This window comes from Capricornis sumatraensis, chromosome 8 (genome assembly GCF_032405125.1).
Source record: "Capricornis sumatraensis isolate serow.1 chromosome 8, serow.2, whole genome shotgun sequence".
Lineage (NCBI taxonomy): Eukaryota > Metazoa > Chordata > Mammalia > Artiodactyla > Bovidae > Capricornis > Capricornis sumatraensis.
The window spans coordinates 92,041,493-92,068,206 of NC_091076.1; the positions used below are offsets into that span (position 1 = coordinate 92,041,493).

General features: G+C 53.0%; 2 protein-coding genes across 2 annotated transcripts; one reads left to right on the forward strand and one right to left on the reverse strand.

Annotated features, from left to right (window-relative positions):
- Window positions 1–8,981: 8,981 nt before the first annotated feature.
- GAST (gastrin) lies at window positions 8,982–9,442 on the forward strand. Its single transcript, XM_068975833.1, has 2 exons — window positions 8,982–9,192; window positions 9,339–9,442. The coding sequence occupies exons 1-2, from the start codon at window positions 8,982–8,984 to the stop codon at window positions 9,440–9,442; spliced, it is 315 nt and encodes a 104-aa protein (XP_068831934.1).
- Window positions 9,443–19,381: 9,939 nt separating this feature from the next.
- Window positions 19,382–26,375, reverse strand: HAP1 (huntingtin associated protein 1). Its single transcript, XM_068977480.1, is given in 17 exon segments — window positions 19,382–19,425; window positions 19,428–19,748; window positions 19,751–19,815; window positions 20,552–20,590; window positions 20,876–20,967; window positions 21,101–21,256; window positions 21,539–21,613; window positions 21,989–22,053; window positions 22,056–22,102; window positions 22,925–22,934; window positions 23,319–23,384; window positions 23,461–23,505; window positions 23,508–23,547; window positions 23,919–24,133; window positions 24,226–24,388; window positions 24,709–24,788; window positions 25,901–26,375. Coding segments are annotated over 17 exon segments (1,998 nt in total).
- Window positions 26,376–26,714: the final 339 nt, after the last annotated feature.

The window sequence follows — 26,714 nt, forward strand, 5'->3', positions numbered from 1 at the left end:
TTTTCTCAGCTATAAACTAAGGGCAAGACAGTCACCCTCCTCATAGGGTGGTGGTGAGGATTAGAAGACATAAAGCACACAAAGTGCCTACCCTAGAGGCCTGACCACAGAAGTGCTCCCTAAATTTTAATCCCATCATTTTGGGAAGGAAGAGGGGAAAATGTGTTGTAGATGTCAGAAGGCTTTCCATGGAGGAGAACTTCAAGATCCAGGGGGATAGACCCCGATTCCCTGCTCACTTCCTCCCCACTGCCAGCTACCTATGGTACCTTCAGCCAGAGCATCTTACTGTTTCCCCTTCAAGAGAAAAGGCAAGAAGACCCTCTCAATCAACATTGTGTCCTCGGGGTCAGCACAGTGCCTGGCACGAAGAGAGAACTTAGAAAATTTTTGTTGAATAGATAAATGAATGAATGAATGAAAAAGTGAAGGCATAAAGACTCTTAAGCAGGCAGGAGGGTCTGGGATGAAGGACCCTGGTGGGGGTTGACCTTGAACAGGACTATGCGCCCCCCAGTATGGAAAGGAGAAAAGGATGGAAGGCAGATTTGAACAACCTCGGTCACGGTAGAGAGAAGGGGGCTGACATCAAATGACCCTGAGAGTGAAGGGAAAGAGATGAGTCACACGGTTGCCAGGCAACAGTGCAGCTGCAGCATATTAACCTGAAATCGAACCAACTGGCCAGTTTCAGGAACTTTCCTGTTGACAGGGTGAAAGAGATAGGAACTGAGGAAGGAGTGATGGCATCCTCTGCCAGGAACTGGGGACCAGCCTGGTGAGCTCTGAAGCAGGACCAGGGCGGCAGTCTGGAGCATCACACACAACAGAAGTGACCAACCACGTGGCCCGGAGTGGGGAGGAAAGTGAGGCCAGGAAGGGTAGGTGGTTTGCGAGGACTCAAATGGGAGAGGAACTGGGTAGGTTCAGCAGGAGCCAGGCATAAGGAGAGGGGGTGGAACAGAGGTTGTGAGCAAGCAGAGGCATCAGTACCCAGAGACCAAAATGAGAGATTAGGTTCACAGCTCAGCCTCCTCACCTCCTACATGTGAGACCGGGGGCAAACAAGTCAACCTGGCTGACCATCTCTAAAATGCACCTGTGTACAGAGTCCTCTCACGGGTACTTTCAGAATTTTTTTTCCCCACTTAAAACCACTATCAGGAATTCTCTGGCAGTCCAGTGGTTAGGACTCAGAGCTTTCACTACGGGGGGCCCTGGTTTAATCCCTGATTGGGGAGCTAAGATCCTGCAAGCTGCAAGGCATGGCCAAGTAAATAAAACCACCACCTGACATTGCTAAACAAAACACTTGCCAATATTTTATTATTTAAAAATTCAAACACACAAAAAGTTGGATTTTAATGTGAATATTCATATACCCATCACCTAGATTCTATAAGTTATATTTTGCTGTTCTTGATCTCATATCTATCCAGCTGTCTATCTTGTTTTTTCATGCATTTCAAAATAAATGCACAGTACACTTTGCTCTAAGCACTTCATTAACTAGAGTTCAGCATTTGCAATAGTTTTTTAAAATAAAATTGGCACACCATGAAATGCACAAATTGTAAGTGTGCACTCAATGGATTTTGACCAAAATGTGAGTTCAGTGGATTTTGACAGTCTGTAAACAGAGGTTAAAGCATCTGCCTGCAATGCGGGAGAGCTGGGTTTGATCCCTGGTTCGGGAAGATCCTCTGGAGAAGGAAATGGCAACCCACTTGAGTATTCTTGCCTGGAGAATCCCATGGATGGAGGAGCCTGGCTGGCTACAGTCCACAGGGTCACAAAGAGTCGGACACGACTGAGCGACTTCACTTTCACTTTCACTTTTCAAACAGGGTCCCAGGCTTGATTTTGAGTATTAAGTGAGATAATATGCTCTTATTCAGCAGGGGGAGACATTCACGTTAAGATATGGGAGGCAAAACAGGCCCCAGGGTGGAGGCCAGGGTGTGACCAGGGCTGCGGGAGGCAGAAAAGGTGGGTAGAACTGAGGAGCTGGTGTGAGGCCTGCCTGGAGGGGGAGGCACAAACCTGCAGGGGAGGAAACTCACCAAAGACAAGAGGGGAATGGATATTCTGGGAGTCAGCCAGACGCCGCCGCACTGAGGATAAGCCTGTGGAAATGAAAGCGCCAATGATGAAAACAGCAGCTCTTACTCAGAACTGGGGGCTTCCCCAGTGCCTCAGCAATAAGGAATCCGTCTACAGTGCAGGATACGCAGAAACGCGGGTTGGATCCCAGAGTCAGGAAGATCTCCTGGAGGAGGAAATGGCAACCCACCCACTCTAGTATTCTTGCCTGGGAAATCTCACGAACAGAGGAGCCTGATGGGCTTACAGTCCATAGGGGCCGTAAAGAGAATTTGCCATGGGGCAGAGACCAAGTGAAGGCTACAGGCATCTCCTTTAAGCCTCACCACTACCCTCCATGTAAGTAAGCCCCCTCAAGTCTGTGTCTCGCCTTAGATGGCATCCAGGAACTGCCACAGCTGGGACTCAAGCTCAGGGTCACAGCTGCCTTACCCCATCCTTTCTTTCAACAAATGGCAGTCCTGCACACAGACTCCCGCCTGGGCCTCACCCCAGGTTCTGATGTCAGAGGACCCGGCTGCAGCCTAATGTGGGAGGTGGGTTTAGAGCTCCCCAGGTGATCCTAAGGTGAAGTGTGGGCTGAGCACAGTACAGGCCCAGGTGGGCACCAGGTGAGGAGCCGAGGGACTTCTCTGGTGTCCAGTGGTTAGGACTCCGATGGCTAGGTTAGGACTTCTGGTGGCTTGGGTTCAATCCCTGGTTGGAGAACTATAAGCTCCTGCATGCCGCATGGTCTGGCCAAAAAAACCCAGCCTCCTTGCCACAGCCTTAAAACTAGTCCATGGGCTTCCCTTGTGGCTCAGCAGTAAGGAATCCGCCTGCCAGTGCAGATGACCCAGTTTCAATCCCTGACCCAGAAGGATCCCAGGTGCCTCGGAGAAGCTAAGACCCCGTGCCACAACCAGTGAGCCTGTGCTCTAAGCCTGGGAGCCCTAGAGCCGGCGCTCTGCAACTAAGGAGGCCACCGCAGTGAGAAGCGCGCCACAGCTAGAGAAAAGCCCACGCGGCAGGCGAGGCCCAGCGCGGCTGTGAAAATAAATAAATGAACAAAAGTGTTTAAGAAAGACTGGCCCTGCTCTCCTCTTCCCCTTCGTGAGTGTCAAATTCCTTCCTCCTGCCCAGCCTTTCTGAAGGTGAGAGGCAGGGCCAGGGAGCGAAGGCAGAGGCTAAAGCTCGGCCCGAGGGCATCATGTGGGCTGTCTTCTCTTGGTCCTGCTACCTCAAGACCCTCAGACAGCAAGTGAGGCCAGAAGCCGTGAACCCACGTCCCCCTCCCCAGCCCCTGCCCTGGGAGGGACAGGGGATGCCCCAGTGGACACGAATGGTGCCCAGGTGTCACTGTCTGTCCCAGCACCTTCACACCCTCCAAGGCCCCGTAACCTGAGGCAGCTGACTGAGTCATCATCAGTCTCTCCTTTTTTTTTTAATATCAATAACCGATCAGGAAGACAGGCATGGCCTCCCAGACAGCAGCTCGTCAGAGATTCCCCAAGGCCGGTCCTGGCAGGCGGGAGTGTAGTTGGGGGCACTGGAGAGAGGCTGCCCTGGAGAGTCTCCCCTCTCAGGGAGGCTTCTCCCCTTGATGGGGAACCATCGTTATGGTCTATTTTTGTGTGTTCCTCTCCCCAAGAATCTAAACTCCACCAAAGTCATGAGAAGGTCAGTGATACTCACCTCTTATTCCTGGGGCCTCATCCAGACCCTGGTTTTCAGCACACACTCAGTAACTGAAACGAAAATGGACTAGAACAGCCAAAAGCTTTGAGAAACATCTCTCTTAATCGCCTTGGGAAAATCACCCACCAACTCACGCAGAGCCTGTTCTCACTGACGGAAACCTTCAAAAGGCTGGAACCCCTCGGACTCACTGTCCAGTGTTGCCGTTATAAAGGAACACAAACTCAGAAGCTTGAAACAACACAAATTCAATCCCCCACAGTTCTGATCGGAGTCCAGGTACAGCCTGGCCCGCTGGGCCAAAACAAGGTGTCACCAGGGCTTCCTTCCTTTCTGGAGGGGCCAGGAATAAACCCAAGTTCAAGTTCATCTGAGTTGTTGGCCGAGTTCAATTCTTTGAGGCTGTGGGGGCTGAGGTCCCTGTTCCTTGCTGGAGGTCAGCAGGGACCACTTAGGTCCTTAAGGCCACCTGCATCCCTCGTCTCATCCTCCCTCCATCGTGCAACCAGCAAGGGCTGGTCCTTCACACTCTTCAACTTTTTTGCTTCATCCTTCAGCCACATCACTTCTGCTTCTAGCCGAGGACTGCTTTCTGCTTTTAAGGGCTCATCTGATTAAACGGGGCTCTCTCCAATCATCCAGGATGAACTTCCTCTTTTAAAGTCAGTTATCTTAATCACACGTGCAGTGTCTCTTTTGCCACATCTTCTCAGGTCCCAGAGACTGGGGTTGTGGGCTCTTTGGGAAACCATTATTCTACCCACCACATCCCCACTGGGAGGAGAAAGATCCCAAAACTAGGAAGATAGAGACCTGAGTTTCAGGCCCAGCTTTCCTTGATCGGTCATGTAAACTCAGGACAGGGATCGCTTTGCTTATCTGAGCCTCAGTTTCTTCATCTGTAAAATGGGGGCATGCTCACACTTATGTCCAAGGATTATGGTGAAGAGCAACTACATTCATTCTCGCAGAGGATTTAGTGCCTGTACTCTGCACTGTTGTTACAGTGAGGACAGGGGAGGGAGCTGGGCCCCAGGTTCTGGGACCTGCTCTTCAACTTGGTAGACCCAGAAATTGGATTTTCTGGTGTTATAGAGCCAGGATTCCACACCTGGCCTCACCAATTCCAAAGCCCTCTGCACACCAGTTGGTGCCGGCCTCTGAGAGGCCCAGCCTCCACAGCCTCCCTCCCTGCCTCCTCTTTCAATAGCAACTTAGGGCAGTCATCCCTCTGAGCCATGGCAAGCAGGAGGGAAAACCTTGGATTCAAAGACACTGTTTTTTAGGGAATGATGTTCTTCAGTCCTTGGAAGGGAAGAAGCTACCCTGTGTATGCAAGATCTTGTCACATTCACCCTTCACTGCAGCCGTGTGAGATAGGAATGAGTGATAACCACTTCACAGATGAGGGTAACTGAGGCCAGAGAGGCTAAGGGGAGGAGATGCAAACAGATTAGATGCCGACATTGTTCTATGCCCTGCGCTTTAGGTATATCTTCTTCAAGACTCCTCTCTAAATTATTTCCTTCATTTCCAGGGGGAGAAAACAGCTCAGAGAGAGGGAGCCATCTGCCCAAAGCTGGAAGAGGGCAGTGCCAAGAAACCCTTCCCTTTGCCATAGGACAAACTCCCCTTGTGAGAACATGCAATGTCTGTGATTGCGAGACCCCCATCCGAGCCCCGCATGCCCGTGAGCGCCCGCTAGCAGTAGCCCTCCACCATCACCTGTTGAATGAGAGTACTGGCTTCTATTCTGTGCAGTGGCCACCCCTCTAGGCCAGAATACCGGAGTGGGTAGCCTTTCCCTTCTCCAGAGGATCTTCCCAACCCAGGGATCGAACCCAGGTCTCCCGCATTGAGGGAGGATTCTTTACCAACTGAGCCACAAAGGAAGCCAGTTGAGTGAGAGCACTGGCTTCTGTCCTGTGCAGTGGCCACCCCTCCAGCAACCAGCCTACAGAACAGCCAAGGGAGCATAACCCCCTCCTCAGCAGAAATCAAGTCTCCGTTCCTATACAACCAACCAGGGCTCTGATGAAAGCTTACAACTTCCCGTTACCATAGCAATGTGAACATCTCTATTCCCCCAGGATGTGAGCAGAGCTGCTCCCCACCCCACCTTTCCTCCCAAGCCCCCTCAAAGTCCCTTCCATCTCTGAGATTCTGTGATTCAATTAATTATCAACGTCTGCCCCGTTTTTGTCATTTTCATGTACTCCATCTGCTGAGTCACTGAGTCCTGCTCCAGATGAGACTGGTTATTTATCAGAACATTTGGCTACTGGTTGCCCGGACACCTCACAGCCTGCTTCTTTCATCACCTATTCATTCTCAGTAAGGCTGGCTGTGAGCGTGGGTACCATAGCCCCTTGTACAGGATCCAGGGGACATCAAAACTCCCCCAGACAGGGAGGGGGCCTGTTGACGCATGAACAAAAGCAAAATCTCTAGTCTCAACTGTGGAAAAATCGAACACAGCCTAGAGCTAGTTACATCCATCCAAACCAGGTCAATGCAGCAGTTTATCAAATAAGTCAACTAAACATACCATTCGATTTTCTGGTTTTCTGGCCAACGCTTTAGTCTGTTTGTTAACCACTTTAAGATGTATTTTTATATTGAAAGGTGCAGATTAATATCTCACTTTGAAAACAAAATGAGGGAGGGAGCCTGGAAGTGTACGAGCCTCAGGGAACTGGCTGAGGGCAGGGTGGGGGTAGGAAGGAGTAGGGGAGGAGGGGCAGACTTGAGAAATGATGGGGAGCCACAAGCTAAATCCAGCTCAGTGCAGAGAGCATCAAGGGCATGGGAGGGGGTACACTCAGGATTCTCCAGGTAAATCAGGTGAAGGGGCTTCAGAGGCAACCAGGATGCAGTCACCGGGCAGAGAGAGGGGGGCCATCAGCCCACGGCCCATTGCTCCTGATAACCGTGACACATCCTGTTTGCAGAGCCTGACAGAGGGGACGGAGGATCAATACCTCACTCCACACTCACACACTCCTGTTCTTCAAACATCAACCTGTCGTGAAACACGCTTTCTCTGAATTAAGGTCACTTGGTTTATCTAAACGGGATGTGGTCCAAGGGATGATCAGCAGGTGTCTGACCCGAAGGACACGGCAAGGGACTGTACCCCTGACCCCAGGGTGTCTGTCTCCCACCCGCCCTCATGTCCAGCTGAAAAACTTGCCCCCACCCTGCTCCTACCCCTCACCGTGAAGGTCAGCTCCCCTTCTCTTCCCCCACACCCGGATGATGACGATTGAGGACAGGGTGGGGCAGGGGTAAGGTACCTGTGCCCACCCCTATTCCTCTGCAGTGGGGAGCCTCCCCTCCTGGGGCGGGGGAGGTTTGGGAGGGGCCTTGAGGGTTTATAAGTCAGGGCTGGAACACCCAGCAGAGCAGAGGAGTGAGGCTTCGGGCCGACAGCAGCATCACCCACCTCCCAGCTCCGCAGGTGAGACCACCCAGGCAGGGAGGGGAGAGGCTGGGATGAGGGTTGATGGGACCCCTACCCTCATTAAGTTACCAGGCTCACATCTCAGTGTCTCCAGGGCTGAGACCCTTCCTTTAGCCCAGAGCTGGGTTAGGTCTCAGCTCTAGGATCCACCCTGGCATCCCAACCCTTGCCTTCGAGCTGCCCCACTCCCTCAGCCAGGGCCCTGCCCTGACTCTCTGACGCCATGCTCGCCCCAGCCCTGAGGGGTTAGGATGAAGGCTATCCTCCCATCTCTCAGGTAAGAAAACTGAGGCCCAGAAGGAGATGTGACTTGCCCAAAGTCATACAAATTGGACAGGACTGGAACTGGAACTCATCTCAAGCTCTTTCATAGACCAGCACTGCCTCATGGAACTTTCCACGATGGTGGTAATGTTCCATAGCCTCACTGTAAAATACAGTACTGGCCAGCCACATGTGCACTAGAAATATGGCTGTGTGAGAGAGGAATTCTTTTAATCTTTATTTTCATTTATTTATTTGGCTGCCCCAGGTCTTAGCTGAGGCATGCGAACTTTTAGTTTCAGGATGTGAGATCTAGTTCCCTGAACAGGGATCAGACTTGGGCCCAGTGCATTGTGAACTCAGAGGTATAGCCACTGGACCACGAGGGGAGTCCCAGGGAATGTTTAATTTTGTACTAATTTAAATGTAAAGAGCCACCTGTGCCTGGAGGCTGCCATATTGGACAGCATTGCTCTAGAGCATAGATTTTTCAACTTTGTTTCTTTAGCAGAAGAACCCTTCCTCTCCCAAAGGAAATTTAACAGAGAAAACAGATGAAAGAAGTATTTCATGAATACAAATGTGTTCTTTGAAGGCAATATTCTTATCATTTGCTTTCAATAAAGCCAATCAGAACAATGAGGCTGAAAGAACATGAAACTGTTGAATCCTCAGAATAGAATTTTAGATTTGTTTGAGCATCCATTTTATTTTTGTATTCTGGTTTTCCCAAACTTGGCTCACCTTGATACAGAGCTGCAAATGGTAACAGTTTCAGGGTCTTTTTTTTTCAACTGGTAGACTGTAATCAAAGGAGATGTGCATGCTAAGTCACTTTGTTCATGTCCAGCTTTTTGCGACCCCCATGGACTGTAGCCCACCAGGCTCCTCTGACCGTGGGGGTTCTCCAGGTAAGAATACTGGAGTGGGTAGCCGTACCCTCCTCTAGGGGATCTTCCTGACCCAGGGATCGAACCCGTGTCTCTTATGTCTCCTGCATCGGCAGGCGAGATCTTTACCACTAGCATCACCTGGAAAGAATCAGAGGATAGTCCTTAGTTAAATGAGAATGGCAGGAGAAACTTCCCTACCACAGTGTGACCCCACCATGCGGTGAAGTTGCTGTGGGCTTCAAAGAGATGCTGTGTGCTTCTGAGTGTGTATATCCCATCCATATTAGTATTTAGAAGTTCACTTAAACCGCAAGACTTAAACATTATAGAGCCACTCACATGGCCTCAAATTCTACAGAACTGTTTGGAAAGCCTTGCTCTGAGTTATAAATTCCTTGCCTTTAAAAAAGGCAAAGGTTGAGATTGGAGGAGTCAGGGAAGGAGATGGTAGGACCAGGAGGAACGGTCCACAAGCCCATGGAGAATTGCCGGCCTGTCAGCAGGGAGGAGGGTCCACCCTGCCTCCAGGTGCCTGGACAACCCCACCTTTAAGCTCAGTCCCTCTCTCCTCTGCAGACAAGATGCAGCGACTGTGTGCACATGCGCTGATCTTGGTGCTGGCTCTGGCCGCCTTCTGCGAAGCTTCTTGGAAACCCCACTCCCCGCTGCAAGACGTGCCTGTCGCTCCAGGGGCCAATAGGGGCCAGGAGCCGCTCAGGATGGACCGGCTGGGCCCAGCCTCGCACCCCCGCAGGCAGCTGGAGCTTCAGGATCCGCCACACATGGTCGCAGGTAGGAGCTGCTGACAACCATCCCTGCTTGCCTCGCCCTGCCTGGTTTGGCCAAAGCACCCAAAGCCTGGTGGTCCTGGCCACGGTCTCTAGAGCCTAGGTGTCCTTTCCCCCATCCTCACCTCCTCTCCCACCTCTGACCCTCAGACCTGTCCAAGAAGCAGGGGCCGTGGGTGGAGGAAGAGGAAGCCGCATATGGATGGATGGACTTCGGCCGCCGCAGTGCTGAGGAAGGGGACCAACATCCCTGAGAACTGAGCTTTGGAGCCCAGTCACCTCCCGGCCCAGCCCAGCCCCATGAAACACACATCAAAATAAACTAGCTTCCAATGGATCAAGTTGTGTCAAGTGTCACAGGGCAGGGGATGCAGGTTGGGGCAGGGCTGAGCTGGGGAGGAGGGTTGAGTACTACTCCAGGGGCAGAGACCATGGCCACATCTCCTCCGTGTCCCCAGAGCCTAGCACGGAACAAGACTCTATAGTGCAGGGACTTCCCTGGTGGTCCGATGGTTAAGACTGCGCTTCCAGTGCAAGGGAGATGTGGGTTCAATCCCCGGTTGTGGAACTAAGATCCCACATGCCACGCAGCTCCCCCGCCAAAAAAAAAAAAAAAAAATCACTCTATATTGTGTTTGGGAGAATAGACAGCTGTGTCACAACCAGAGTGAGCTTTCTAAAAGAGAATCAAATCACACCACTCCAGTCAACCCTCCAGTGCTTCCCATTGCAATTAGAATACAACTTAGGCTCTTTGGGACTTCCCCGGCAGTCCTGTGGTTAAGACTCTGCTTCCACTACAGGGTACACAAATTCAATCCTGGGTTGGGGAACTAAGATCCTGTATGCTGAGCGGTCCAGCCAAAACAAGAAACCTAGGATCCTTGGCGAAGCCTTCAGATCTAGCCCTGCCGTCTTCATCCCCCTCATGGATGCCAAATTTCCTTCCTCCCGCCTCTTCCTTTCTGCCACTCAAACACACCATGCTCTCTCCCGCTCTGAACCTTTGTTCTCATTGTTCCCCGTGCCTGGAAAGCTTTTCCCTGGGCATGAACATGCCTGGCTCCTCTTTTTCTCCCGGGTCTTGGTTGAAAGGCCTTTTCCCGAGAAGCTCACTCTTTCTGCTCCTCACCCTTCACACACAGCCTCCAGTCGTCTCTAATCATAGCACAGTATTGTTCGTGGAGCACACTTCACAATCTCTAGTTGTTTTGTTTGCCAGTTTATTCTCTGCCTCCTCAGTCAGAAGGGAAACTCTGTAAGGGTGAGGACCGTATGTCCTTCTTCCCTGCTGTATCCCAGTGCCAGAACAGGAGGTACCCCATAAATATTTATCACATGGATAGGCAAGCGGCTGGCACACACACTTGGCATCTCATTCATATTCCGCTACTGCTCTTATGCCTGTCACAGCATCCTGCCATGGTCACTTGCTACTCTCCACCTGAGGGTTTTGGCAATGTAAAGCAGCCTGGAAATTCCGGGGAGTTAGTGCCTCTGGAAGCATCTCTCAGTCAATGACAGATTGAAAGTTGGATGATAAATACCCCACCTCTGGGACTTCACTGACAGTCCAGTGGTTAAGACTTCATCTTCCTGTGTAAGGCTACAGGCTCCCTCCCTGGTGGGGGAGCTAGGATCCCACATGCCTTGTGGCCAAGAAACAAAAACAGAGGCAATATTGTAACAAATTCAATAAAGACTTCAAAAATGGTCCACATTAAAAAAAAATCTTTAAAAAGAAATGCCCCTGCTCCCTCACCGCTGGGGTGGTTAATTCTGAAATGTATGCTACTCTGCCTTGCAGAGATCCTCAGCAGGACTCAGCCCTAATTACCTGTAACAGTAACCTGATCAGCAATGTCCTTTCTTGGCTCCCTTCTCTTCCGTCTCATATCCTCAGGCTGCTCCTGGTGTTTCTTGAGATGACCACTCAGATAAATACTTGCTCTCAAATCCTTATCTCCCAGTCTGCATCCGGGGGGACTCATGCCAAGACAGTGGGTACTAGGGGAACTGGAAGCAAACTCTTGTGATGGGATTCTGAGATCGGGTCCTGCACCAGTCAGACTCCATTGCTGTGTTAAGTGGGATGCTCATAACCCTGAAATGTCACAATCATCTGTGGATTTTCTCATCTTACGTCACAACTCCATTCTAGTGAGCCTGACTCTCTGAGCCTTTTGACTCCTTCCTCAATACTCTGCTGAGGCAATTCAGAAGTCTTCAACTCAATTGCTGTAGACTGTTGTTTTGTCTGAGCTTCAAGGAGTCATTCCCAGTGAGGCATTAGGCTTCAAGTGTCTTTGCCAGGAAATTAAATCCTGAGTCATAAGAGAGCACCCTTGACGCTTATATCAATAAACTCTCCCCTGGGAATCCCCCGGTGACCCAGTGGTCAAGACATTGTGCTTTCACTGATGTGGTCCAGGTTCGATCCCTGGTTGGGGAACTAAGATCCCACAAGCCACATGGCACAGCCAAAATAAAGTAAAATAAACTTTCCCCTGGTGGCTCAGATTGTAAAGAATCTGCCTGTAATTCAGGAGACTGGGGTTTGATCCCTGGGTTGGGAAGGTCCCCTGGAGAAGAAAATGGCAACCTACTTGGAAATGGAAATTCCTACTTGTCCATTGGAAATCCCATGGACAGAGGAACCTGGCAGGCTACAGTCCATGGGGTCACAAAGAGTCGGACACTATTGAGCAGCCAACACTTTCACATTCCCCTAGCCAATCATTCTACCATTCTGCAGTTCATCCTCCTGGATCTACCAACCTCAACAATCCACTCCATGTATGTTGTCCTGGTTCCTGCTGACACGTATTATTCAGGTTATTCAGATCCTGCAGCATTTGGGGGTGAACAATCCCTTTCTTCAGTTATGTGGGGCAGTACTTCTCCACATGCTAGGACCTGATGTTAGCTTTTGATTTAGAAGCCCTTAAGGGAGGCAGGTGCAAAGCTCAAGAAGCATCATTGTAGGAGGCATCAGCCTCATGGAACCTTTGCACTCTCCAGGTAAAGGTAAGCTTCTCCCGTTTGACAAGATAGAGGTCCTTCTTCCAGCCCAAAGGATTCCTGGAAACCTGGATTTCAAGATTTTTATTTAATTGAAGTATTGTTTATTGATACTGTTGTGTTCACTTCTAGCGTACAGCAAAATTGTTCAATTAGACACACGTACACATATCCTTTTCCGCTGTGGTTTATTACGAGATATTTAACTTGTATGCAGAGGACATCATGTGAAACGTTGGGCTGGAAGAAGTGCAAGCTGGAATCAAGATTGCCAGGAGAATATCAATAACCTCAGATATGCAGATGACACCACCCTTATGGCAGAGAGTGAAGAGGAACTAAAAAGCCTCTTGATGAAAGTGAAAGAGGAGAGTGAAAAAGTTGGCTTAAAGCTCAACATTCCGAAAACGAAGATCATGGCATCTGGTCCCATCACTTCATGGGAAGTAGATGGGGAAACAGTGGAAACAGTGTCAGACTTTATTTTTGGGGGCTCCAAGATCACTGCAGATGGTGACTGCAGCAATGAAATTAAAAGATGCTTACTCCTTGGAAAGAACGTTATGACCAACCTAGATAGCATATTAAAAAGCAGAGCTATTACTTTGCCAACACAGGTCCATCTAGTCAAGGCTATGGTTTTTCCAGTGGTCACGTATGGATGTGAGAGATGGACTGTGAAGAAAGCTGAGTGCCAAAGAATTGATGCTTTTGAACTGTGATGCTGGAGAAGACTCTTGCAAGTCCCTTGGACTGCAAGGAGATCCAACCAGTCCATCCTAAAGGAGACCAGTCCTGGGTGTTCATTGGAAGGACTGACACTGAGGCTAAAACTCCAATACTTTGGCCACCTCATGCGAAGAGTTGACTCATTGGAAAAGACTCTGATTCTGAGAGGGATTGAGGGCAGGAGGAAAAGGGGACAACAGAGGATAAGATGGCTGGATGGCATCACCAAGTCGATGCACGTGAATTTGAGTGAACTCCAGGAGATGGTGATAGACAGGGAGGCCTGGTGTGCTACAGTTCATGGGGTCGCAAAGAGTCGGACACAACTGAGTAACTGAATTGAACTGAACTGATTGAATATACTTCCCTGTGCTATCCAGGCCCTTGTTGTTTATATATGTTTTATATAGTAGATGGCGCACTGGTAAAGAAGCCGCCTGCCAATGCAGGAGACACAAAAGACATGGGTTCCATATCTGGGTCGGGAAGATTTCCTAGAATAAGGGAAATGACAATGCACCCCAGTATTCTTGCCTAGGAAATTCCATGGACAGGGGAGCTTGGCAGGCACAGGCCATGGGGTTGCAAAGAGTTGGACACGACTTAGCGCACACACACACACACACACAGTGTGTATCTGCTAGGCCCAAACTCCTAATTTATCCCAACCCTTTTCCCCTTTGATAACTGTAAGTTTTTTTTTAATGAGGTAGGGGATTTATTTATTTGGGCCTCACTGTGGTGCTTTCAGGATCCTAGTGGGGCTTGTGATCAGGGATCAAACCTGGGACATGGCACTGAAAGCGCTGAGTCCTAAGCCCTGGGAATTCCCCATAAGTTTGTTTTCTGTGTCTGTGAGTCTGTTTCTGTCTTGTGGATAGGTTCATTTGTGTTGTATTTTAGATTCCACCTGAAGTGATATCATACGGTATTTGGTTTCCTCTTTCTGACCTTTTTCACTTAATAATCTCTAGGTTCATCCATGTTGTTGCAAATGGCACTGTTTCATTCCTTTTCATGGCTGAGTAATAGTCCATTGTATATACGTGTCACATAATCACTATTCTTTCATTAGTTGATGGACATTTAGGTTGCTTCCCTGTCTTGGCTGTTGTAAATAGTGCAGCTATGAACACAGCATGAGTCTTTCGAAATTAGAGTTTTCTCTTGATACATGCCCAGGAGTGGGATTGCTGGATTGTATGGCAACTCTATGTTTAGCTTTTTAAGGAACCTCCAAAAGATTGGAATTAAAGGTGCCATTAAGGCACTAACTTGGACACTGGAGGTGGGGATCCAGAATGTACTTTGAATCAGAGGTTCTTAAACAGTTCTGTATTTCTGACAGCTAGAACACATGAAGCCAGGAACCAAGCAGAAAGTGGCCCCATGACCATCGCTGCCAGGCAACCACCTCAGAAATGTGTACTTCCTCTCCCCACGATTCTGGACAGTTTTGGACTAGAAATCCTGGTTCCTGGCAGGAAATGTTTCCACCAAGGAAAACAGTAAAGATTCTCCTAAATCTAAAGTTACAGGGGCTTGCATTAAAAAGAATGAAATAATGCCATCTGCAGCAAGGTGGATGGACCTAGAGAGTTATACTAAGTGAAGTAAGTCAGACAGAGAAGGAGAAATATCTTATGACATCCTTTATATGTGTCATCTAAAAAGAAATTATATAAATGAATTTACAAAACAGAAACAGACTCACCGAATTAGAGAAGGAGCTTATGGTTGTGTGGGGCTGCAGGGAGGAAAATGAGGGGAAGAGATAATTAAGAAGTTTGGGATAGACATGTCCACACTGCTATATTTAAAATAGATAACCAACAGTGATCTACTGTAGAGCACATGGAACTCTGCTCAATGTTATGTGGCAGAGTGGATGGGAGGGGAGTTGGGGGGATAATGGATACATGTATATGTATGGCTGAGTCCCTGCACTGTTCACCTGAAACTATCACAACATTGTTTGTCAATTGGCTATACCCCAGTATAAGATAAAAATGTTTTCAAAATAAATTAAGAAGTTACAGGGGCTTGGGAATTCCCTGGCAGCCCAGGGGGTTAGAACTCCATACTTCCAAAGCAGGGTGCCCATGTTTGATCCCTGGTCAGAGAACGAAGATCCTACATGCAAGCTACACAGCACAGCCAAAAACAGAAATAAAGAAAAAAAATTAAAAATAAAGTTATAGGGATTTCCTGCATTTGGGGCTTTTCATGCCATTAAACTATCAGGCAAAAGTCGAGTACTAGCCAGGGTTACCGGCCCTGATTAACACAAGGAGCTAGCATCCCTGCCTCGTATGGGGGACAGGAAGGAGTATTTAGGGTCTGGCGCTCAGGGGGATTCACTGAGCTGTGTCCTGGGGCTTCCTGCCTGGTGAGAACCATAAACACGCAGTCGCTCCAACAATAGCCTGACCAGGGCCAACGACCTAGTGTTCAGACCTCTCAGGAATGAAGACGTAGATTACTTCAGCCAGGAAAGCAACCTGGACCAGCTGAAGTGCCGGCCAAAAGAGAAGGGTGGTAGGGGAAGGAGATGAGAAATATCATTTAGGGATTCAGGATCAACTGCAGCACTGGGGACCACAGCGTATACCACTCATCTTCCAGATGTAATTCTTCTTTATAAGATACTGTGATCAGCCAGCATCTTAAACAAGCAATGCCAGGCCAGAGTGAATTCCACATAGGACTTGAGTGCATCTGAGAGGCACAGGATCTGGACTGTAGCAGACCCTGTCAGTGACCTGCCCACACCCTCAGCACATGGTCAGCGCACGCTGACCATGGTCCATGACAAACACAGCTAGTCTCTGCCAGAAGGCTTTTCCCAGCACATGTTCTGAGAGACCAGAGCACCAGAGAGTTAACGCCCCCAGGAGCAGCCCTTAGCCAACGATGACTGAGTCTTGGTGGAGGCCTGCCCTAGTTTCCACGCCTCTAGGATGGGATAACTGAAATGGGTTCTAGATCTGTGTGTTTCCAACTTTAATATGCATGCGCATTACCTGAGGACCTCGTCAACATGCAGACGCTGACAATATAGGCGTGGGGTGGGACCCGAGATTCTGCACTTCTGATTAACTTCCAGGGGATGTTAATGATGCTGGTCCACAGACAACACTCAAAGCTGCAACAGGCTGCTCTTCCTCCAGGGTTCCCCAGTATGACTGAGCCTCCATTTTTTTGGCAGCGCTGCACAGCCAGTGTGATTTTGGTTCCCAAAACAGGGCTCGAACCCATGCCTCCAGCAGTGGAAGTTTGGAGTCTTAATCCCTGGACCATCAGGTAAGTACCATCGTTAGCTCCCTTCTGCTCTCAGTTCCCTACTCTGCCCCAAGAGGGCTTCCTGGGATCATCTTCTAAATAAACAACTTGTTTTTTTCCTTCATGATTAAAATCCTTATTATCAATGCTCTGGAAACACCTTCACCGAAAATGAGAACATGACTAAACCTCTCTGAGAACTGAGCTGTTGCTTTCCAAAATGATAGACTGGAAATTGAACATTTCAAGGCAGACTCGTTACCAAATTTCTGGGAGTCTGATCTCACCTTGTTTTCTGCCCCTCTCTGCTTCCATGTTTGAGAATCCTGCCTTGGCAAGAATCAGTCTAACAGCCTCCTTTAATGGAAGAAACGACTCATTTTCACATGCTGTTCTGGGGGACCTCTACCTAAGACAGAGGTGACTCTCCTTGCTTCACCCTTCGCAGCTGGGCATCAGGGCAGGATCCCAGGAGCAGAAGGGATCAGGGAAGGAGGGCTGTCTAACTCGGGCTCTGAAGACCCAAGGGCTTGCGTTCAAAGATCTACGAGCAGCCGTTTAACTCTTTTTAATTTTTATTTATTTTTGGCTGTGCCGAGCCCTCGTTGCCACACAGGCTTTTCTCTAGTTGTGGCAATCAGGGGCTACCCTCTGGTTACGGTGCGCAGGCTCCTCACTGCAGCGGCCTCTCCCATTGCAGCTCCCAGGCTCTAGGGCGCATGGGCTTCAGTGCCTGCAGCTCCCAGGCTCTAGGGCGCATGGGCTTCAGTGCCTGCAGCTCCCAGGCTCTAGGGCGCATGGGCTTCAGTGCCTGCAGCTCCCAGGCTCTAGGGCGCATGGGCTTCAGTGCCTGCAGCTCCCAGGCTCTAGGGCGCATGGGCTTCAGTGCCTGCAGCTCCCAGGCTCTAGGGCACAGGCTCAGCTGCCCCTCAGCATGTGAGATTCTCCCAGATCAGGGATCAAACCTGTGTCTCCCACACTGGCAGGCAGATTCTTTACCACTGAGCCACCAGCAAAGGCCCTGTTGGACCTTTGGGAGGGTAACTTTACCTGCCTGGACGTCAGCTTCATCACCTGACGATCATTTATCATATCACCCACGCCAGAAGATTTGTGGCTACAATTATGTATTTAATCAAAGCCCGCAGCACATCATTCAACACTAGAGCCCATCCTCTCTCCACAGCTTTACCCCACTGAAGTGCATGCACACACGCACACAGACACGCACACGCATGCTCATGCACACACACACACACTCATGTGCACTCCCTGAGAAAGACGGCAGAGGCTGGGCCAGGTAGCACACAGGTCCTTTATTTCCTGCACCAGCACGTACACAGACTGACAAGCAACAGGAGCGTGAGAAGCACTGTGGGGATCAGGGCAGAGAGCAGCGGGGTCCCGGGCCCCGACTCCACTTTCTGAAAGTAAAGATGGGGAGAGGGAAAAATACCCAAAACAAGGAAACAAGGGGCACTGAGGGGAAGATGTGGGTGCATGACGGGGCCTTGGGAGGGGGCCTGGATACTCACAGGTCACAGGTGGGGAGGAGAGGAGATGGGGTGGGGAGGCCCCCACCAGGCAGAGGGAGTCCTCACCCACACAGACAGACACTTCCGGTTACAAAGAGTAATTAGGAACTGGGAAGAAAGAGCCAAGAACAGGAGATCCAGCTGGGTCTGGTAGCTGGTGGGGCCTCCCCCTGGGCTTCTTCACCCCCAGAGCCACCACGTGACCCAGGTCCAACAGCCACAGGTTTTGCACCAGCTGCAGAACAAGGGCCGAGGTTCCTTCAGCCTCTCCCAGAAGAGGCTTGAGGCTTGGGCCCTCAAGTTCCAGTCCAGGCTTGTCTGGAGTGAGCTGGTGACAGATCAGGGGTCCTGCTTTGGAGCATGGGAATTGGTGTCTGGGGAGAGTGGGGCTTGGGCAGGCAGCAGAAGGAAGGGCCTCAGGCAGTCTGTGGGGCCTCTGCAGGCTGCTGGGGAACAGCAAAGCCTGGAAGAGAAGGGAGGGGATGTGATCTGGAGGCCTGAGGACCACAGGCTTGGCCTGGGCAGCACACAGGGGCTGGGTCTGCTCAGCTACATCAGAAAGAGACAGAAGCTGTTGATACGTATGCAGGCTGTCCACTGCCCAGCCATAGTGGTCACCATTCAGAGTATAACCTGCACAACCGTACGGGGCAACCCCGATGAGGCCACCCGGCAGTGACCAAAGGGCCATCCGAGTCAGGGCAGTCCAGATAGAATGATGCGGCTGCCGACAGGTTATAAATTTCACAGCAGACCCAGCAGGCCAAGGAGGCACAAAGACCAGGTTAGAGAAGAGGGACGGGAAAGGGGAGGCATTATGGCATAGCAGGGAAGAAAAGAGCTTCAGTGACCTCGAGCAAATCACTCTGCTCTCTGAACCTCAGTTTCTCACCAAATGGGGATAATACCTACCTACAGGGGTGTGAGGATTAAAGAAAATTTGAGCCACTAAATCATCTTTGATTATTTCCATCAGCTCCTCAAGGGAGGGTTCTCACCGCCCAGGACATGGCCTGTACTCACTGGATGCTGCACCAGCCTCTGGGGCTTCCAGCTGGGGAGAGGAGACCCTTACTGGACCCACCCTATAGGAGACCCTAGCACACCTTCAGACTCAGAGGACTGTGGCCCTTGCTGTCAGAGGCCCTAATCCCAATTGCCTGGGGGGTCCAAGAAGGCCCCCCTTCCTCCCAGGCTTTGGGAGTATGGCTGGCCATTTCCTCCTCCAGCCTCCATAAGTCCTGGTTTGGCACCCCGGGTTCCAGAATCCCACCCCCCATGTTTGTTTTGGCCTGCTGCTGCCACTGCTGCAGGGTTGGGGGGCCTTGGGAACTGGGGAGGTAGGGTGGGGTACAGGGGAAGGGGGCAGGCAGAGACAGGAAGCTGAGGCACAGCGGGAGGCTGCAGCCCAGCCCTGACCCCCAGCCCAACCCCCAGGATCAGAGGGTGGAGAACTGGAATCCTATGCAAATACCATGAAAATAAGCATCAGGGCCACAGTTCCCACTGCTGGGGACCTGAGGGGTCTATGTAAATGATATGCAAAGTCCATGCAAATCAGCATGCTGGGTGGGCCTGGGCTGGGGTAAGTAAGCCCTTGAAGGGCTCACCTACCCTCACCTTTCGTCAGCTTGATGATCTGCAGCTTGTCAGGCTGGCCAGAGGGAGGCCCCATGGGAACACTCACCTTTCTGGAGCATCTTCTGCCTCAGCTGCAGCCTGAAATAGGCATCCTGTCAGTCGGCCAGCTGCTGGAGGACACACTTTATGTCCAGGTGTGAGGGGCCCAAGCCGCTGGCCTCCAGGGCTGAGGTCACCATGTTCATCTGAGTCGCTTCATCTACCTTCGGCTCCAGGTCCTCCCAGGCCTCAGCTTCCTCAGACACCAGTTCCGCCTCTTCTGTTATCCTCTCCTCAGCTGGCACTGCCTCTTCTACAGCCCCCAGCTGCTCCTCGGGCACCAGCTCTTCCACAGGCACAAAATCCTCGCTGGCATCAGCCCCTCCCCAGCCTCGAGCCCCTGCTCTTGTGCTCTCTCCTCTCTGTAGCGAAGCTCATATCTGGGCAGGCAGACAGGAAAGTCTTTTCCTACCCCCTCTAAACCAGAGCCTCCCCCTTCATCTGCACCCGGGGGCTCCAGCCACCAGGGCTCCCACTCAACCCCAGGCTCTACACAGACCCTGATGGTTACTCCCAAGTTCTGTCCCAACCAAGGGAGAAGGCAGCTGGGTACAAGCCTCAAGGCCTCAAACACCCAGCCCATGGCCCTGGCAAAAACAAGAATGGTCCCCAACACTGCACAAGCCCCCCTTCCCCCAGTAACTTCACCCTGCTGCATAGAACAGACTAGCAATAACATCTCCTCTGCCCTCTTCCTTCATTATTCAACTTTCATAACCCATCCCAGGTCTAGTTGCCGTAGGAACAAATCCATATTAGTAAGGCTCAGACAGGTCAAGTGATTTGTCCAAGGACACACAGCCAGTAAAGGGCTCAAGCTGAGACTTAGTCCCAGCGTTCCTGGCTCCTAGGCCAGTGCCCATTTGCCTTTTAGGCTCTGGTTGGGAGAAGCGAAGGCTTCAGTACCTGCTTGGAGAGGCCTCTAATCAGAGGGCCACCTATGGGGCAAGTTTTGAAGGCAAAGGGTTAGAGAGTCTCCCTCCCAGAACATCTCAGCCCAGTCGGCCCGAGAGCCAGAACTTCTCCAGGGCTGAAGGATCACAAAGCCAGTGGCAGGGGGTTGTCTGGATGCTGAAAAGTGAGAGCAAGTGAAGAGGGAGATCCTGGTCGGCTTACCCCAGGTCTGATGTCTCCTCTGGAGTCACTTCATAATTCCTTCAAAAGAGAAAAGGGCCTTTGCTGTCCCAAGGCAATGGGAAGCTGAAAGTGTGAAATCCCTGGGGACCCACGGTGCAGAAAAATCCCAGGGAGAAGTGACAGACCCAGAACATGGACACAGAGGACTGGTGTTGAGTGGAAGGGCCAGGGACCGATGAGGCAGGAGGAATGAAACCACGGCGGGGGAGGAGGGTGATCGAGCAAACCCCTCCCATTACCAGAAAGGCTGCTGCTGACCAGGTAGGCAAGAGTGAGTGTGGGGCAGGCAAGGGACACACGCACCTTTCCATAAAAAACACAGGGTCTGAGATAATCCTCCTTATAGACATTCTGAGCTCCTCAGCCGGGGTCTCCTGGAAATCAGGAAGTGCTTCCTATGGACGGAGAGGGGGGACATTACCAGAAGATCTCAGCAGAAGACCCCACACACACACCTCCAGGCCCAGGAAGGAACTGCAGATAGACACAGGGCACACAGAGGTAACAGGCAGGAGCCGGGGGCCTCACCAGAGGTACAGTGTACGTGTAGTGGGTGACGGAGCCTGCAGATGCCGGGGCCTGCTGGCGGAGGGTCTTCACCTCCTCCTGGGCTTCCATCAGCATGTCCCCACACTCTGAGTACTTCCCCTGCAGGTGCTGCAGCTGGGAACCCACCCACAGGCTCTGACGGGACCCAGGCGCACCCAGCCCGGACGCCTTGCCCACTTTCTCCCAAAGTGGCCGGGAAGCCTGGGCAAAGAGGCAACGGGCCCAGACTCTAGACCCATATAATGACACACGGTGACCCCTGGACTCTACTCCATTCAGGCCCCAACTGAACTGCTACCTGCCAGGCCCTGTGTCAGAACCTGAGTATGTGGAAAGGACAGCATCAGCCCCTGTTCAAGGAGCTGGTTAGACTCAGGCAGCCACCCAAGGGTGCTGGGAGCTCGGGGGAAGCCTCACCTTATCCTGGAGCTTCATCTGGATTTCTTTCTCCAAAGCCAGCTGCTTCTGCAACTTCTCAGTCTCAGCCCCACACTGGAAGGACCCAAGGCCAGTGAAACCCCACCCCAGGTCTCCCCACACCCCTGCAGCCCCTGCTGCCAGCAAGTCTCCCCAGGCACATCAGTGGGTGTCACCATCTCTTTAAAACAGAAGTCACATGGGACAAGGCCAAAGAAGGTGGAGTCACGTGGCCTGTTTCCTGGGAACACCGTGTCTCTCTTTAGGCTCAGCCCCCGACTTGGGACAAGGGGACAGGACGAGAGGCTCCCTGATGTCTCCTCCAACTCTGACTCTGACACAAGAGAGAGGCCTCTAAGCTGAGTCCCCTGGGTGGGGGCAGGGAGAAGGGGGCATGGGTTCCAGGGGGCTGTGACAGGAGGAGGAAGCCCCGCATACGCCCCGACGCACCGACCGGGAGCAGCGCTGTAGCTTCATGACCCGGCCCTGCAGCTGGGCGACCTCCCCCCACTGCTGTTCTCCATCCTGAGAGCGAGCACCTCCGACAGCTCGGCCATTTGCTGGCTGGCCTCCACGGGGGAAGAGCGGGGAAAAGTCAGCCCTGGCTCCCAGGGGCCCTCAGTCTCCCAGATGCCCCTGTCTGCCTGCACCCCGCCAGGTACCCAAGGTCCCATGGGTCTTAACATCCCTCACTCGGGTCTTCTTTCCAATAAACGTTTACTGACTGACACAGAGCAGGGTGCTGGGGAAGCGGTCAGCAAGACCGGCCCCAGCCCACACTGAGCTCAAGGTGAATGTGGAGACTGAGGGAAAAACAAATCACAACAGTGCAAGTTATGAACTAAGGTGCAGCAAGTGTAGAGGGTGCATCCGGGGTCCCAGCTGCCGCACCCAGTCCAGCCTGGCAAGATCTGTGAAGCTAGGACCGCCACAGGGCAAGTAGGTCTCACCAAGCAGCAGCAGCAACAAGGCCCAGGCAGAGTGTGGAGGGGCCCAGAGTGGGCCACCCGACACCAGGGGAGAGTGCTGGAGCGGTGGGCAGGGCCCAGATGACTAGGGCTGGGTTAGGGAGGGTGGGGTTTATCCTTTGGCCGATAGGGAGTTACTTGGGCGTTTTAGGCAGAGGAACAATAGCCTGGCTTTAGAAAACCACTTTGAGCTGTGTGCAGAAGGGCCTGGAAGAGCAGGAATGGAGGCAGAGAGCCCATGTAACAGGTGGCCAGGGCGAGAGGTAGCTGGGGTGGGGAAGAGGAAGGAGACTTGAGCCTTTCCTAGGAGCCAGAAGCAGCAGAATGTGAGGACCCCTACTCCAGGGGCCTGGCCCCAGGGGGTCATTCAGGGAACCCGAGGGGAGGAAGGCCAGATTTGGGGTGAGGGCAACACCACCTCGCTCCAGCTGATGTTCTGCTGTTGCCACCTCGAGGACAAACACTGTCTCACTCATCTTCATAACCGCATGGTCCAGGCACAGCCTCTGGGGGGATGGGGGACCCCCTCCCTGGCCCTCCCCCGATAACAAGAGGAGGCAGGCTTAAGGGAGCCCCAGAGTGCCTGTATAGCTCTTAACTGTTTGCACAAAGCACTTTCTCAACCGAAACCCCTGGAGAGGTCAGCAGGGCCAAGATGACTAACCCCCATTCTAAAGATGAAGGTTCAGAGAGGTCAAGGAACTTGTCCAAGCTCACACAGCTAGGAAGGGTCAGAGCTGTGACTTGAAGTCCTGGGTTCTTCCCTCTGCACCTTGGGACAAGCCCCTACCCCAAGTTACAGGTTCACGTACAAAACTGCTCCACACAATCCAGGATGAATATCTGTTCCTCCTCCTCAAGGTCGTTGAGTTGAGACCTGGAGGGAGGGAGGAAGGAAGGGGCTGGGGAGTCAACACCCTCTGCCCAGGAGCACGCCTTCTTCCCCCATCCTCACCTCCTCTCGAAGCTGCTCATTCTCCTCCTCCAGTAGCCACAGCCCTCCTGCAGGGCCTCCAGCTGCGGGCAGTGGTGCGACTCTGACTCCGTCACAGGAGTCCTAGCAGAGGGAGTGACGGAAGTCAGGGTGCACGGGCTTGAGGAACCCAGTCCCCAGCCCACCCAGGGCTTCCCCACCCCCACCAATCCCAGGCTGATGCGGTGGCCTCAATTAGCCCCAGCAACCCCAGTGGCAGATACACAGCGCCCCTGTTTCCAAACAAGGAAACTGAAGCTCAGAGAAGGGACCACCCCGGTGCAAAGGCAGGACACTCATGGGGAATCCCCTGGCGGTCCAGTGCTTAGGATGCGGCGTTTTCACTGCTGTGGCCTGGGCTCAATCTCTGGTCCGGGAACTGAGATCCTGAAAGCCATGAGGCATGGGAAAAATTGAAACAAAAAAAAGGGCAGGACACTCACAGCTCTGAGGCTTCACAGGGATGCTCAGGCCTCTGCTCTTCTTCATCCCCCTCCTCCTTTTCTTCTTCCTCCTCTTCCTCTTCTTCTTCCTCCTCTTCCTCTTCATCTTCATCCTCCTCCTCATCAGAGTCTGAGTACAGCTGAAGGAGGTCATCCTGCAGGCTCACCTGCTGTCTGTAAAATCTGGCAGGGGAAGAGGAGCCCAGGGTCGGGCGCGGGCAGAGGCAGGCACAGACCCTGGCACAGTGGGTTGGCAGCAGGCCTGAGATACACCCCTCCCTGCTCCTCCCACCCAGGCACCTCCTCCTCGGCTGCTGTTCTCCTCCAACAGAATGCTGTTTTGTTTCACCAGGGACTGGCCGATGCAGGCTGCCGTGTTCAGGTCCCGCTCTCTCTACAGAAGGACCTCCATCCATTGGGGAATAGGGTTCCTGGCTGCTGGGGTCTCCCAGACACGTGGGAGAAGCTAGGGGTCAGAGGGAAGCAAGGCCACTCGGGGAAATCCCCTCCATCCCCTAGTTCTCCAAGGAACCAGACAAGAGCTTACCATGAACCCACTGTGGGACCTGACTCAGTTTCCCCCTATGGAAAAAGAGATCAGACTGGATGGCGCTAAGAGCTCTCCAGCCTGAACATCCCACATCTACCTGTCTTCCACAAGAGGGACCTCCGGCTTGGGCCCCAGAGAGATAGCCAGGCGGGAAGACGCCTACCCATACAGACAGAGTGAAAACGGGAGCCTGGCTGAGACTGGGGCTGGCCCCGGGTAGGGCAGGCAACATGCACCTCCTCCAGCAAACCTGACATCATTTTGACCTCTTCTTGGGTGATCTTCTTGACAGGCGGACGTAGGTCAGGACACAACACTGCAGGAAAAAGTGGGCAGCCGAGTCAGGAAAAAGGGAGCATATAATACCCGTTCGGGGGCTTCCCTGGTGGCTCAGCGGTAAAGAATCCGCCTACAATGCAAGCTACCCGGGTTCAATCCCTGGGTCGGGAAGATCCCCTGGAGAAGGGAAAGGCAACCCACTCCAGTATTCATGCCTGGAGAATCCCATGGGCAGAGGAGCCTGGCAGGCTACAGTCCATAGGGTCGCAAAGAGTCGGACACGACTGAAGCGACTGGGCACGCACCTTACTGCTCTCTGCCCTCAACAGCAAGGGCCAGCAAAGAGGATGAAGATGGAATTCCCTTTCTGCCGCCAATATCCTCTCCATGCCCCGCGTAGTCAGCACTCCCTTCCCTGCTCCTAGGGCCAACTAGACTCAAATTTTCCCCCTTGGAGGAAAGGGGCTAAGTGAGGTACTGTGATCACAGTCCTACAGCCCCTGGAACCTAGGAGATTGGAGGTGGCCAGCGGAAGTTCAGCGCCGACTGACTCAACATCCCTTACCCAGAGGGCAGCCCTGGCCAGCTCACTGGAGCCTCATGGGTCTCAAAAACAGACGCAGTCACACGCCTCACGTGTTGCGCGAGGCGGGGAGGAGGAGACTTCTCCGGAGGGAGGAGGAGAGGCAGGTTCTGTCTGAGGCTCCGCCCACCGCCGGGGGAAGCCGGATCTCGATCCCGACGTTGGCAAAGCCGCCCCCTCTGCCCACCCACCTCCCGGTCTCCGGCGCCACGGACCGGCGCAGGCTCCGAGGGCAGCCGGCAGCGCTTACCCGCAGCCCCCCGCCCCTCCCCTGGCACTGCGGTAGCCTCGCGAGGGGCGCTGGAGTGCGCAGGTCTGCCGCAGCAACAGGCGCGAAGAGGGGGCCCCGGGGCCCGACCCACCGACGGAAGTCTGGGAACGAGAGAAGCGGGGAAGGATACGCGGGAGCCGAGCCCCGAGAGGCGCCGCAGGCCGTGACTTCGCTAGGGTGGGCGGAGGGGTGGAACTGAGTGCCAGCGGGCGCCTGGATCCGACGGGGCCTCCTCCTCCCTGCTGCTGCCCTAGTCCGACTAGTCCTCCTCCGGGGGCCCGGGGACCAAGTTTACCTTCCTCCAGCTCGCGAATAAAGGCGGCGCGCTCGGGGCCGGACGCCCCAGGCCGCTGGCCGACGTAGGCAGCCGGTGCCTTCAAGATTCTCGTCGCCTTTCCAGTCCCCAAGCCAGTGGCTCGGGGACCAAAGGGCGGCCCTTGGAATATGAAGCGAGTCCGCGACGCATCCGAGTTGTTGGGTACGGACTGGGCATTCCCCTGGACGGCCGAGAATGCGGATGCCCGCTGGGTTCCAGCCTCCGATCCAGCCACGGGTGCGCGGCGAGCCCCGGCTGAGGGTCCCGAGACGGCTGTGGAACCGGATCCTGCTCTCTGTCCGGGCGCGGGTGCTTGCGCAGAGGCGGGCTCGGGCACGGCATAGGGCTCCGGAGCCGGATTGGTGGCGGGTAGAGGAGCTGCGGCTACTGCCGCCGGATCCCCGGGTCCCGGCCGGTTCCAGACAGAACCCGGCCCCGACAGTTTAGGGCGCATCTTGAGTCCCCTGTTGACTCGAGCAGCTGGGGCTTTATAACCTGTGTCCGGGCGTGCGCCCGCGGGGCCGTACCACGCGCGGGAGGGGGCGGCCGAAGAGCGAATGGTGGTGCCCGGGACGAGGGGACGCGCAGCGGGATGAGTTTATGGGGGCGGGCCGGAGCACAAAAAGTAAGAGAAGAGCGAGAAGAGGCGAGTGGATGTTCCAGCTGTTTCCGCGGACTTCGGCTCCGAGTACTGGGCTTTTCTCCCCTCTCCGACTCCGGAGAATGGTTTTGCCCAAAGCCGCAGCTGGCCGGGAATTCGGGTACCGGGACTTGGAGGTCTGTAACTGGGGGA

Excerpts from the sequence above, each read along its gene's own strand:
- GAST (XM_068975833.1), top strand. The coding sequence starts at position 8,982 with ATGCAGCGACTGTGTGCACATGCGCTGATCTTGGTGCTGGCTCTGGCC. Across the intron at positions 9,193-9,338 it reads TCCGCCACACATGGTCGCAG|ACCTGTCCAAGAAGCAGGGG; the intron begins GTAGGAGCTGCT and ends TCTGACCCTCAG.